This window comes from Leptonychotes weddellii, chromosome 2 (genome assembly GCF_054177405.1).
Source record: "Leptonychotes weddellii isolate Sample4059 chromosome 2, ASM5417740v2, whole genome shotgun sequence".
In the NCBI taxonomy this organism is placed as follows: Eukaryota; Metazoa; Chordata; class Mammalia; order Carnivora; family Phocidae; genus Leptonychotes; species Leptonychotes weddellii.
Window position 1 is genome coordinate 58,021,484 of NC_138370.1, and position 13,866 is coordinate 58,035,349.

General features: G+C 37.1%; 1 protein-coding gene across 10 annotated transcripts in view; it reads right to left on the minus strand.

Moving 5' to 3' along the window:
- Positions 1-13,866, minus strand: part of RAPGEF2 (Rap guanine nucleotide exchange factor 2) — a 236,732-nt gene that overhangs the window by 166,730 nt on the left and 56,136 nt on the right. For all 10 annotated transcript variants that reach the window (XM_081811363.1, XM_081811343.1, XM_081811368.1 and 7 more), the window contains exon 2: positions 1,417-1,487. In XM_081811363.1, the coding sequence (XP_081667489.1) occupies positions 1,417-1,487 (71 nt within the window). The remainder of the gene's footprint in view (positions 1-1,416; positions 1,488-13,866) is intronic.

The window sequence follows — 13,866 nt, forward strand, 5'->3', positions numbered from 1 at the left end:
CGCCTGGGTGGCTCAGTTGGTTAAGCGACTGCCTTCGGCTCAGGTCATGATCCCAGGGTCCTGGGATCGAGTCCCACATCGGGCTCCCGGCTCAGCAGGAAGCCTGCTTCTCCCTCTCCCACTCCCCCTGCTTGTGTTCCTGCTCTCGCTGTCTCTGTCTCTGTCAAATAAATAAATAAAAAAAATCTTTAAAAAAAAACAAAAACAAAAACAAAAAAAAAAAGTAGTAAAATTTTCCTTGTTCTATTGCACAGAGTCCCTGTTACCTAAATAACTTTATAACCACATATACCATAGATATACATTATATATGTAAATATTATTTAAATATTACCCATGTGTGGTTTTATACACACATAGGAATGTGCCATTTATATTTGCTTATTAAATAATTCCATTTGCACTTGCAGATTAACTGCATTCAATCAAATAGATGGTGCTACAATTTTTTCTTAGGGTAGTTGTCACCAAAAAAAAAACATAAAATGGAAGTTAGACACTTTAAAAATTATTCCTACTTTAATTTGAGCCATCTTCTAAATTCCCAATAGTTTAGTCCTTTCCAATAAAACCTGAATTTTTAAACACTTAACCTGCAATCTAATTTAAATGATTTTCATTAAAAATTAAATTTTAGAAGTACTCAATCCTCTTGACACTTTTTTCAATTAACAACTAAATATGAAATTGACATGCTCGCATATTAATTAGTGTTTAAAGAGTAAAGGGAAAATACATAGAAAAAGTATTCCTTTAATAATTCAAAACTGCTGGTATCAAAACTAGCTACAATTGGAGGAAACAAAACCTTCTCTATGTCCTTGCTGGTGTTTATATATAATCCATCTTCCCAAGGTCCTTTATATTCTGTTCCAGTTAAGACAAAATCACTGGATTATATGTTTTTGTTCTTTAAATACAGCTCAGATAACCATAATCAAGGTTACTCTATCACTGTAGAATAGAACCAATAAGATTTTATATGTGTTTCCCAAAAAAGGGCAGTTAACTTAATGCAATAAATATATTCCATACAAAGACCTAAAACATATTAAAATAATGAACCTCATTGTTCTTTGAATGGTTAAAAACATTCTGGTTTCTTATGTATCTAAGTGCTGAAATGTAGATCTTTGTTTGCCAGGACAGCAAATAACACTCCTTTTGGGGTATTCACCAAGTAGTATTTATTCCTTTAGATGAGGGGGGCAAGGAGTGGGATATGGAGGAAGAGAAGGTATCACTATGGCAGAAATGTCAAAAAATTATTATATGGATGTAAAACTTATAAGGCCCAGTACAGAGGCTAGATGAGGCAGAGTTTTCGTAAGTTATCTTTAATCCTACTTCTTAACCATAATAAAGGGTCATATAAAATTCCAGCATCCCATTATTAGTCATCATAAAATGACTTACCTAAGTTGGTGCTCTCTCAAGTTTGATAAGGCTTCCATACCATGTAAATAGGAATATACTATTTCCAGATCCTGTTTGAAAAGAAAAATAGAAATTATTAGACTTGTCAGGAAAAAGCAGGAAAAATCAAGAGAAAAGCTAAACCACACAAGTGTCATCCATTCAACCTTCTTGGGGATATATACAAGGGTATTAAAATATATAATAAACTGGCTTAAACTTACCGAAAATAAGTATTTTAAGAAACTTGAAAAATTATCATTTTTTAAAAAGGTTTTATTTATTTTGAGAGAGAGCGAGCGAGAGAAAGAGCGTGTGCGTGCACGCATGGGGTGGGGGGAGAATCTGAAGTAGACTCCTGCGAGGAGCTTGGAGCCCCATGCAGGGCTTAATCCCACCACTGTGAGATCATGACCTAAGCCAAAACCAAGAGTCTGACACTTAACTGAGCCACCCAGGTGCCCCTATCCTTTTTGTCTTGTTTTAAAATAAGAATTCTATTGAGATATAATTCACATACCACAATTTTTTCTTCTAGGAGACCACAGTGGCACTGAGCCATGGCACAGAACCCAGTGGAGGCCATGTACATGACCCTTCCCCTGCCCTCTTGGCTCTGAAACCCACTGCACTCTCCTCAGCCCAGAAAAAGAGCAACAGGAAGAGGGCATGGGTGGGCAATCCGCAATAAATAAATAAATAAATAAATAAATAAATAAATAAATAAAGCTGAAATTTTAATAAGGATTGCATTGAGTCGGTAGATCAATTCAGGTAGTATTGCCATCTTAACAACATTTAGTCTTCCAATCCATGGCAGGGGATGTTTTGCCGTTTACTTAGGTCTTCCTTAATTTCTTTCAACAATGTTTTATACTTTTGAGTGTACAAGTCCTATACTACACTTTGGTTCAATTTAATCCTCTTTTCTTTTTTTTAAGATTTTACTTATTTATTTGTCAAAGACAGAGCACAAGCGGGGGAGCTTCAGGCAGAGGGAGATGCAGACTCCCCACTGAGCAAGAAGCCCAATGCAGGACATAATCCCAGGACGCTGGGGTCATGACCTGAGCCAAAGACAGATGCTTAACCAATGAGCAACCCAGGTGTCCCTTAATCCTCTCTTTTAATTAAGAAAAAAATTCTGTAGCCCTAGGAATACCTTTCTAAACAATTCAAACTACATGTGTAATTAAATTTCATATATCAAGGGCACAGATAAAGGATAGTGATAACAACTAGATAAGAAATTCGAAAACTTTTTAAGAGGATATTGAGGTTTTCAGCCTAAAATATTTTAGTGTAGTCCTTAAACAATATTGTGATGTGATAAGGGGGAAAAAACCTTACTTATAACTTTAAATTGTCCCAATTTAAAATTTATAATATTAGAAATTTAAAGTGCCACCCTCTGGTGATCAACTTTCAAATAAACTGATGGTCTTCAACTTTATCCATCTATAGTCCTTGTTATTTCCCACAAGTCTTTTAAAAGCTATTTAAAGACTGAAATCTAAAACTAGACCCTATAAATTCAATACAAATAAGAAAGCTAAAACAAAACCTTTCCCTCCATCTAGTTAAAGTTTGCATTCCTAAAGCTAATAAATTCCTTCTTTAGAAACAATCAGACTCCAATCATAATACTCTATTTGCATGTAGGGAAAATCAATAAAAAGTGTCCTAATTAATGAGTTTTCTTTAATAGCTATAATAAGAGCTTTTCTGGACAATCCTAAAGTACACATTCTATTTTAGATATTATAAATATCTGTGCTACTTGCAGTCATTAAATAGTATGGAAAGACTGCCCCCCACTTCTGAAGAGCTTATATTATGAATCTAATACTAAAGTCTTAAAATATTTTTCACTGAATTACCTATCAACCTTGGGTTATAACCTGCCCAAGGCCTAAAACACTCTTATTTAACAGACAAGACTATTCACATTCATTTAACACTCATCAAGCAAATAAATTTACAATGACAAAAAAAGGTATACTGGGAAAGCAGTAGAAAGAAATAATTTTTTTTTTTTTAAGGTGGAGAAGGGAGAAGTCTAAAAGAAACATGACAGCAGCAAGAATTTGGAAGCTTAGATATAGAACGGAGGGAAAAAACACCTTTAAGCCTTAAAAGACAATAGGTCTTAAATAACTGTCTTGTTCAAACAAACCCAGCAAAATCAAAGTAAGAGAGCATACCCCTTAATGAAATGGCACTTTATTAATCTGGTGCTTCCTAACATTGTAGAGTTTCATAGTTGTGCAGGGGTCACCTTCCTGAATGTTATGTCACACCCAGGACATATGTCAGTACTGATGCAACAACTTGGAGTATGAACATATAGCCTATATGATTATATAAAATATATTTAAGGACAATAGCTACATTATTTATCTTAAGATGATAAGTATAGTTATAACTTGCAAATTAAGTAAGACTGCTTATTAGTTTTAAAAATGTAGAGAACAATGGTGTATTCTCACCTATAAGTCACTGACATAGTAAATGGGTCAGAAATCTGTTACGGAGCCTGCATTATGAAACTCTGAGTGTGAAGGAAAGGGACTGCATTACCTCACTACTGCGTGACCAAATCTGTATGTATGTCACTGCATAAATAAGACATCTGCAGCTCACATAATCATGATGTTTTCTGAGGAATAAATTTAAACATGTGTCACTCAAGCAATACAAAATCAGGGAATCCTACGCAACTGTTTCATGTACTTCAGATATCTAACTAGACTATAAACTTCTTGAATTGTATTCAACTCTCGAAATGAATTCAACGATTACGTCTAGAGTTTCTTCTATTACCCTTAGAATAAGCCATCTCAAAAGAAACTTATTTTAAATGGTTTATGCCACACGGAGCTTATAAACTCAAGAAGCAGACACCATTATTCTAAATGAAGCTGTTAAATGGAAGGCAATATAATCTAGCTTGAATTAGATGACTTTACAGATACATTGTATCTACACTTGAGATCTCTTAGTTGTAACTAACAGAAGGAATGGTAAGAAATGATGTCTAGATGGCAGCAACAAGTAAGTGTAATGTTTCACTGTGCAATATGAACACAACCATCACAGATTTGAGGTAGGTAGGAAAAGCAGAAAAGCTTTGGAAAAGGCATCAGGAAATCTCTCCTCCTGACTCTGAGGAAAGAAAGAACTTGATTAGAGATGAGCAGAAGAAATGCAAACTAAAGAAATAAGGACTCTGGCTAAGCTTTTCTTCAATAAAGAGCCCAGTGGCCAAACATTAGGTTTAGCGATGATTAGGGATTTCAAGTAAGGTAAATAACACTGAAAGGCAAAAAGGAAGACAAGCTTTCTTATCCTTCCCTAGGAGCAAAATGGACCAAGCAATACTTTGAAATAGGCAAAGATGGCCTTTTGAATCTTCCTACACATTTTTTTCTATCCTCTCCCCAGGTGTCCGGCGATACCCCAAACCTCATTCTAAGGCATCAATGCCTTGGTCTAAAAATTAAAAGTCTAAAAATTAAAATTAAATCTGAAGACAAATGCAGAGATGAGTGATCAGTGCGGGCCCTTGAATCTTCTGTGGGTAGTTGTCTGCCTCCATTTGCATTTCCATAGTCCAAACAAATCTGTAAATGTATGAGATTTCAGACAGCACAAGAGAAAGGAAAAATATCAGCAGAGTAAGGGAAGAGATACGGGGGCATGAGAAGCCAAGTGAAGCAACCCAACAAGCCCAGGAACCACTTCCATCCCCCTTCCTTGCCTGTAGAGGTCACCCCTAAGTGCTCTGCCTTCACTTTTCACCTATAAGTTTTAACCCTCATTTCCTCTTAATAGTTGGTCTTTAATAAAATAATCTATAAATTGGCATGGAATTGCCTTTACCCAGCAAAGATACAAAAAGGCAAAAGGGTGAGGTGCTGAGGAAGATTAGCTCCTCCAACCAACCTGAATCTGCAAACCTCAGTGAAAAGCAGATATGCTTGCTGCATCAGAGAGCAAGGGCTTTCTCTTAAGATAAACAAGGAAATGTATGACCTTCGGGGAGTGATATTCCTGGATGATAAATTTTTTTCTATGCAAACAAGAGACATTCACAGACTGAAGTTACATTTCAACAAACTTGACTGCAGAAAAACAAATGCTGGAGCATTAAATCACCTGAAGTATCCCAACTGACATTTCTGTCAAGAAACTATGATATGCAAACTGAGAATTCCCCAAGTGCACCTCCCAAGACGAATACAATTCACATGACCGTTGCTATTTTAAAGGACCCTTAAAAATGTACACTATTTTTCCCCAAATTTTTCTAGTCTTGAAGACAAACAGGAAAATGTTGCTCTAACCAGGAAGCAGCATTTTTTGGAACAATAAGCTTTTCCTTCTACCCTAGGAAGGACATCCTTTTTTCAAAAATAGATGCTATTTGAAAGCAGACTGAGCGACTGTAAAAACACTGCAGCCCAGTAGACAAGAATACTGACAGGCCGATTGGAATGCAGCTTTCCATGAAAAGAAGAACAAACACACTTTTGCCCCAAACATAAACCACATATCAAAACCCAAAAGCATCTTCTACTTGTTCAGAACCTAACCAACCCTCTTGCTCAGAGTCTATAAACACAACACAGTCTAATAGGAAAGAAGTCAGAGGGAAAGTTTTCTGCATTTTGGGCTCTTTCTCTAATTTCTCCTTAGAGGCTCATTCAGATTATCATCAGCCTCATAGCAAATTCATAATGCATTTAAAACTAGCTTTTAATTTCACTTGTTCACCAGAATCAGGGATTCGCCAACAACTTACAATATATTTTAATACAATCTTTGGAGATCTGAGAAAAGAGAAGTATTCCTCTATCTCCTTTCCCACAATTAGCGTTGTGTGCTCCTTCTTCCTATCCTCTAGAGACTCTTTGTAAACAATGGGGGAGGCAGTATTTTGCACTGCACTATGAGAAAAAATACATGCATCTTGTGAAGCTATGTATTTTTTTAAAGATTTTATTTTTAAGTCATCTCTACACCCAGTGTGGGGCTCGAACTCACAACCCAGAGGTCACAAGTTCCACGGACTGAGCCAGTCAGATGCCCCATGAAGCTATGTATTTAAACTATAATCAGTAAGGTGGTCAAAGGGTATAACCCTCCAGTTATAAGATAAATTAAAAAAAAAAAAAAAAAGGAAGGTTGATTCCTTTAAAAAGACTTTATCTCAATCATCAAAGAATCTAAGGCCAAGATTTTGCCACAATTAGCAGGTCTATGGAGACCCAAGGGGCAAAAGCCTACAGATTTAAACATAAGGAGAAAGAGAAAGGAGCACCTGCTTAAGTGGCATCAACGTTAGCACCAGGAACCGTACTGATGCCCATTTATTCTCCCTTGCAAAGACAAAAAGGTAATTTATCCTTGTCGGCTAAAGATCACTAGCAAGGAATTAGAGAGCTATGTCTTGAACATCATTAGTAAGGACGTTAAAAGCTAAAATATGCAAGACTAAAACTCAAATGTATGGCCAAATGGGGGAGAGGGCAGAAAGGTGAGAAGCCTGCAAGTTTCTCTGTGTCTGTTAACATGGCGGTAAAGCTGCAAAGTTTTATTTGGAAGATTCTCCATTTTTATACACTAAAACATATAAAACAATTATCCCAAGAAGGATAGTTGGAAAGAACATAGGTTTGGGTGTCAAATGGAGCAGAGTTCACATCCTCCTCTCCATCACTGCCAAGACGTGTGACCTTTGGTGTCTGTTACAGAGACTATATTTGCAAAACAAAGTAAAGACTATCTACTTGGCTAGGCTATATGGCTAATGTGATATATAATTTCAAAACAACACTTGGCACATATAAACCCTGGAAACTAGTAGCTGCTTTTATTACCTATGAGATCGGAGTACAAGCACATAGTAATGCTAAGAATATAAAATTTAAAATATTCCTGAAATCATACACATCAGAATTTTTACAAATTAATGCATCCTTTTCATACATATCTCTATCTAAAAAAATAAAAATAAAGTCAAATGAATTATTTATAAAACTTTTAAAGGGTCCCTTAAATTGTCTGCTTTATAAATCCCAATTTTTATATCAGGTTTGGTGGGCAGAAGATGCCTATTACCTCCAGAGCACCTACCTGTGCACTGTTTCCAGCACATCCCATTCAAATCTCCTGCTTCCAAAGCCCCCCAGGAGGGCTTCTGAATAAAGCCCAAACACCAACAATCTCTTGCACCCTTTTTGTACAAATGACTGACAATCTTTGGGTCCAGTCTAACAAAGTCCCTCTCACCCTAGTGAAAAGCACGTTTCCCAGACCCCATTTTGCACAGGTAGTGTGGGCTTCCTTTCTGAGCCACGAAAGATCCCACTGCCTGTGCCACTCACATGTGGCCCTTCACATGTGTTCTGGGTGGCCACTTTACTTTCAAGGGTTTGCATTTTATCTCAACTGGAGAATAAGCGCCTTGAACAAAGTCACTCTGTTCTCTTTTACACCTTCTGTGTATCAACAGACTGCGGATGCACTAGATGCAAAGAAAGGAAAGGGCAAGCTTCCTGTGGAGGTGGTGGTATACAAGACCTTAAAGTGAATACTCCTGAGAATAACAGTAAAAGAAAAAAAGGCAGAAAACATGTTTCCAAACTTGGTGTTCAGAGCTGTGGGAAACTCCTACCTCTATAGTCTGAGACAATTCTGTAAAGGGCCACAAGGTGGCAGACCGGACCAACAGTCCATTTCTATGACTGGAACTCTCAGGCACTGGTCTCAAGTACATTTCCACTATACATATACTTAAGAGATTTGAGTGTTTAAAGCATTCCTTAAGATAATCTGAGAAAATACAAGTCCTTTTTCCCGTGCTCATAATGAAAAGGGTGTAGGGGAAGGGAGACAAGTCCATCAGCACACCTATTAAAATCACTTAATTCCAATCATCCGTAGCAGGGAACAATCTTTTAAAGCAGCTTCCCCATCCCACATGTCATAGTAAAGCAACAGAGCATTTAAAACAAAAATGTCAAATCACAACACTGCTGAGGTGTTTTGTGCCATCCAAGTCCTTCATATGCCAGAGTTACACCATCACACACTTCAAGAAAAAAATCCAGGGTGGAGTGTATGATTTTCAGTAAAATTCTTAAACATGTTCTTAAACAGCAATTTCAACTTTAAATCCTATGAAGACTGTTTCTGAGCTTACTAATTTATACCTGAAAGGAAACATTCTCCCAGAGCTGTAATTTCATTCAAATTCACATATCAGAACTCAGGAAAATGATATTACTGGTCATCTTTGATAAAGCCTGGATATACTTCTCCAGCTTCAGGTTTTTCATCATTGTATCTTCACAAGACACATGCATAAGGAATTCCAGAAGTAAAAGGTACAGATTCAAGCTATTCTGTTTGTCTAAAACTTCCTCGGGTGTTTTCCCCTGAAGAAGGCATCACTTATATCTTTAAAAAAGAGATAGAGTTTTTGAACAGTTGCTAAATTTGAGACAAAAGTAGTTATAAAGTCATTCCCTCCTGAATTAACCATGACAATTACAAGACAGACATCTAGCTTCAACAAAACACACCCTTGTCCCAAGACTCCTCTACTTCAAGTTGGTGTCAGGGAGACTTGACGGCAGTTACGTTTCAGGGGTGATGAGCTGAAGAAGGTAGAAAAGTACTTCATAAATTCTAAGAGAGAGATGAAGTGTTGCAGCCTATCCTCATTCTCAAAGAGTTTACCTCTTATTGAAGAAAATGCAAGAGTTAAAAGCTACAGCAACAACAGACATCACAAAGCAATTTTTATGATTACTAAATGAGCAGTGTTCTGTTGAACAACTTAGAATATATTGCACCCTATGTTTGTTGTCATATCCTAAGGGGGAAAATCCATCGAAGCAATTAAGTTTTATTTGTGAAGATTAAAATTTCTCATTAGAAAAATCAACAATTTAGTTGTAACTAAAAACTCATCTTGTGCACAAATGAGAAAAATATCAGGTGTCTAAATCAGTCCACGATTCCTGTTTTTAAGAGTCAGTGTAAGTATTTCCCCTTCAGAACAATGCATTACCACCAAGTTTACAGCTTCCCAGAATTCACATCTCCTAGGCAGCAAAAACAAAATATATCTTCATTTTAAAGTCACTATCTTACTTTAATTTCTCAGAGTAAAAAAACTGTGTAGTCAAATTTTATTTTCACATATACAGATTAACACACTAGAAAATTATTTGCAGTAAATTTAACGCTAGCCTGCTTTTTGTTCTCCATGATTAAGCTAGCAGGCAGTGAATGACGGCATTTCAAGTTAACATTTAAACATCTGATGAAGGGCAATAACCAGAAGGTCAATCAGCTGGACACAGGCGTGCGCACGCACAAACATAAACACACAAACACACCGCTCTAATGATTCATTTCAATTAAAAAAAAAAAATCAACCAAACATACTCTCTCCTCCCCAACTCTCCTCTAAACAACACAGTTAAAACCTACAGTTTGGTGTTCAACTCATTTCCCACAGACAGTTTGGCTCAGGTAAACCCTGTAGAAACCTTGCTGAGTTGGGGTGGGCAGAGAGGAGCTGACATACACCACTCCACTGAACACAATCTCTGCAACAAGGGGTACTGGAGCCTACAAAAATCACCCTCAGTTTGCCTCAAGTTTCAAATACCGACCTAATTCCAGAGCCTCAACTTACAGTACTTATTTTGAATCACTGACTGTACAAATGTCAATGTTCCTACAGCAGTAGAGTTTAGACAGTCCTAAGATAATAAAAGCAAAGCAGAACAGGTCACTGAGGACACAGTCTCTTTATTGCCTCTTAGTAGAAAGGAAGAGCTTCTGAATGGAAGCAGGTTTAAATATAGAAAACTTCACTGCTGCCATTTTTCCAGGACAAAAGACAAAAATAATTTGACATCTGTTTTTCCCATCTTGAATGTTTTACTGAGGAGTCAACCACCAATATTATACTTTTTCTCAAACTTTTCTATTTCTCAAGAGAACAGGAGAAGCAAATGAGAATATCCCACATATGTAATTAAAGCCTTCCAACTATGTTAGTCAGAAATTAACTAAATGCTAAAAACAAATATTAGGTACTGCTCAAAATTCAGATCTGTCCATAAAAGGTAAGGTGGCAGGAAGGGGGAAGTTTGACCATCTAACCAGATAAACACTTGATGGTAGGGTGGGGGCAGCAGTTATAGAAAAAGAAGTGTATTATTCAATTATAGAAAAGAATTAGAAACATACACATATAATATATATTATATATTACACACATATATATAAAATTCGAATCAAGTATTCCACTAGAAGGGATAGCAGGTCATACTTTCTGAAGGATCCCACCTCTCAATCATGTTTTGAACTCTCCTTCGAAGCTAAAATCTAACGTCTTTTTACTTATCCTACTGTAATTGTTTTACCTCACCCAATTGTACAGGATATGCCACGCATGCATGACAGCTTCAATCTGTGCATGTATACATTTATATCATGGACTCCATGACATTCATACATAAACACATCTGGCCTTCTTAACAGCAATACTCTGACATCAACACACACAACACACACCTGAAGCCACTGGAGCATCGTTACCAAGATTCTCCAGAAATAAGAAGAATGCAAAGAGCTCTTCTGTGACAAGAGTGACGGTCCTGTGAAGTCAATGATTGCAGAGACGCTACCACAACCAGAAAGGGAGATAAGAAGGTGGGAAGATGGCTCCCAGCTCCACATTTCCTAAAATACATGTTCACAATTTAAATGGCGTGCCACTTCAGAGCCAGCGTTACAAAGGGCAGATGGGTTTCTACATTGACCCCGGAATCCTAGAACTACAGGATCCATACAGGAAGAAGGAAAAGGAAGCTGTACAATTTTCCCTTCCTGGTAAAGGACAAATTTCAAAGAACCGTGAGAAGGTTCCAAATGTAGGTCCACAGGTACATTTCTGCAAGAGTGAGTGGCAAGATGAGATAACAAGGACAATGTGGTGAGATTCTCGATGAGCTAAGTGTATCCAATTTAAAGAGCCCTCCTTTATGTTAGGATCATAACCACATTTTTTTGCTTTCTTTGAAATTGATACTAGATGATAGCAGTTCATTGTTTTGTCTAATATCATTAATAGAAGAAACTTTTTTTAACTGCCCACATTATGTTGGTAATTTAATTTTTGAATGACAGGGAATTCAATGCTCTTAATTCAATGAAATCCAAAAACCTGGGACACCCACTTAGGCAATCATACTAATGAGGTGGTGGGGGGTAAATATAAATTTCAAAAATTATTAACCTCTTACTTCTAGCTCTTATTCTCAGAACTTTCCAGAGAAAAGCACTGCAGGTATTTGACCCTCCCCAAAAGAGATTTTTCAATAAATTTTAATTCAAGAAATTTCTCACATTAGAAACTTCTGGTGGAATTCTGGGCCTTAGAACAGAATGAAAAATTGGCAGAAAACATAGCAAGATATTTTGGGCAGGGTAGGTATTCAGAGGAGTCCTGAAGGGCAACTCTCCTGTGTACTCTCTGTCCACCAGGCCACTGGGCTAAGAGTATAACTCATTTGAACCACACTGCCTGAGTTCAAAACCTGACGCTGCCATTTAGTAGCTCAGCATCTTTGAGCAAATCAAGTCACCCATCCTCGCTGTAGTTGTTGATTCACCTGTAAGATGAGGATTATAGCAGTATCTAAGTTAAGCTTCATAAAGTGTTTAAACAGTGCCTTGGCATATAGTAGGCACTTTTCTTGAGCACCAGCTACTATTACTATTACTCAATGTTTAATGCTAATTATGGAAATCTAAGACACGGGGGTGCTGCAGTGGAGGAGACATCAATACTCCAAAATTTATCAGGCTACAGAGACCTCCTGGCAACATATTCAAAACAGCACTTTAGTGTTTTGTTGTCTTCTTATATTTCTGGATTTAAAAGTAAAATACAATGCTGCAACACTCTTAACAGGAGATAGCTAAAGAAGTAAAGAATGGCTGGATTTGAAAAGTAATGAAGAATCTTGAATACACCTCATGCTCTTTGTGATACAAATGAAGACTTCTACCTATCCCAATTTCGGCACAGGGCAGGGAAGACCCAGAATCTGTTAGACGTCATCCCTTCCCTTCATTCACAGTTCACAGGCAATCCACCGTCAATACTGAATACGTGCTCTGAGCAAGCGCTGTGCTAGAGGTCGTCTTGGAGGACAGAGATTGGAACAGAACAACTCCGGTCCTCAGAGAAACTTAGTCTGTTTAGATGAAACATCCTCACAACCAGCTACAATGCAAGACAGAAATGCAGCTCTAAGTCATAGGTGTCAGAAGACATTTTCTGACTCCCAAATTCAACAAATGCTTTCTGTTACTCCACCATTGCCACCAGCCAATATCAGAACTTCTAAATTATATCACATATTTTCTTCCCCCATAGGCTCTTGATCCTCAAAACATGCATTAGGAGAATGAATTATACCAGAAATCTTAGATATCTAGAACCTCACTCTTTCATTCGACAAACTGTTACTGAGTACCTACTACGCATAAGGAAATGTGATAGGATCCAACAGTCAGTATCAAGTCCTTTCACCATCAGAGAAGGAGTGTCATTTCCAAAGTGTAGGTTTATTGAGTTATTTACATCTATTACAGCTCAATAATAAAATTTTCAGCAATGCCTTAAAAGTACAAATAAATTTACATGCCTCTGGGGAGAAAACCCAACTTAGCAGAACCACCAGCTAAACATGTGTCGGGCCCAGCCTTCCACTGCCCTGCACCCAGTCTGCTGTCAAAACCAAGTGCCAACTGTGATCAACTGAGCAGAAAAAAAGAAAAAGGGAAGACAAAGGACATACTTGCTTCCTCTCTAGTCACAGGTCTCTCCCCATTATTCACAGCTGTGGTCTAGCTATTGAACGTATGCATAAGCTTTGTGTGCTTTATGAATATCCGTAAGCACATTCTTCTGAATTTTATCATTAGTAGTACTTCGGGGAGGTTGGGCTTTTGAAAACAGCCAACATTTACCCAGAACTAAGCCTAGTGAGTGAGTTGGTTTTTCAAGCTCAAGCAGGCTCAAAAATAACACACAGTTGTATGAAGTAAAGAGGTAACTTCCTTGTAGGATTCACTAAGCAACTCTGATAACACCACATTACAGTCTAAACATGTTTTGAACAACAGCAACAATGTTTTTATAAAAACCATATTACTTGGAAATGTAACAAATTCTAAAGATAATACTTTTTTAAGTATATAAGCCCTGATTATAGCTGATCCTCATTTTTGGTAGAAAAATAGTACATCAAAATCAAATAACAGATAATTAGGGAACTAAATCTATATTACATGACTTATACCTATGTTTCATTTAATCCTCCTTAACTCTAAAATATGTGGCAGATAACTAAC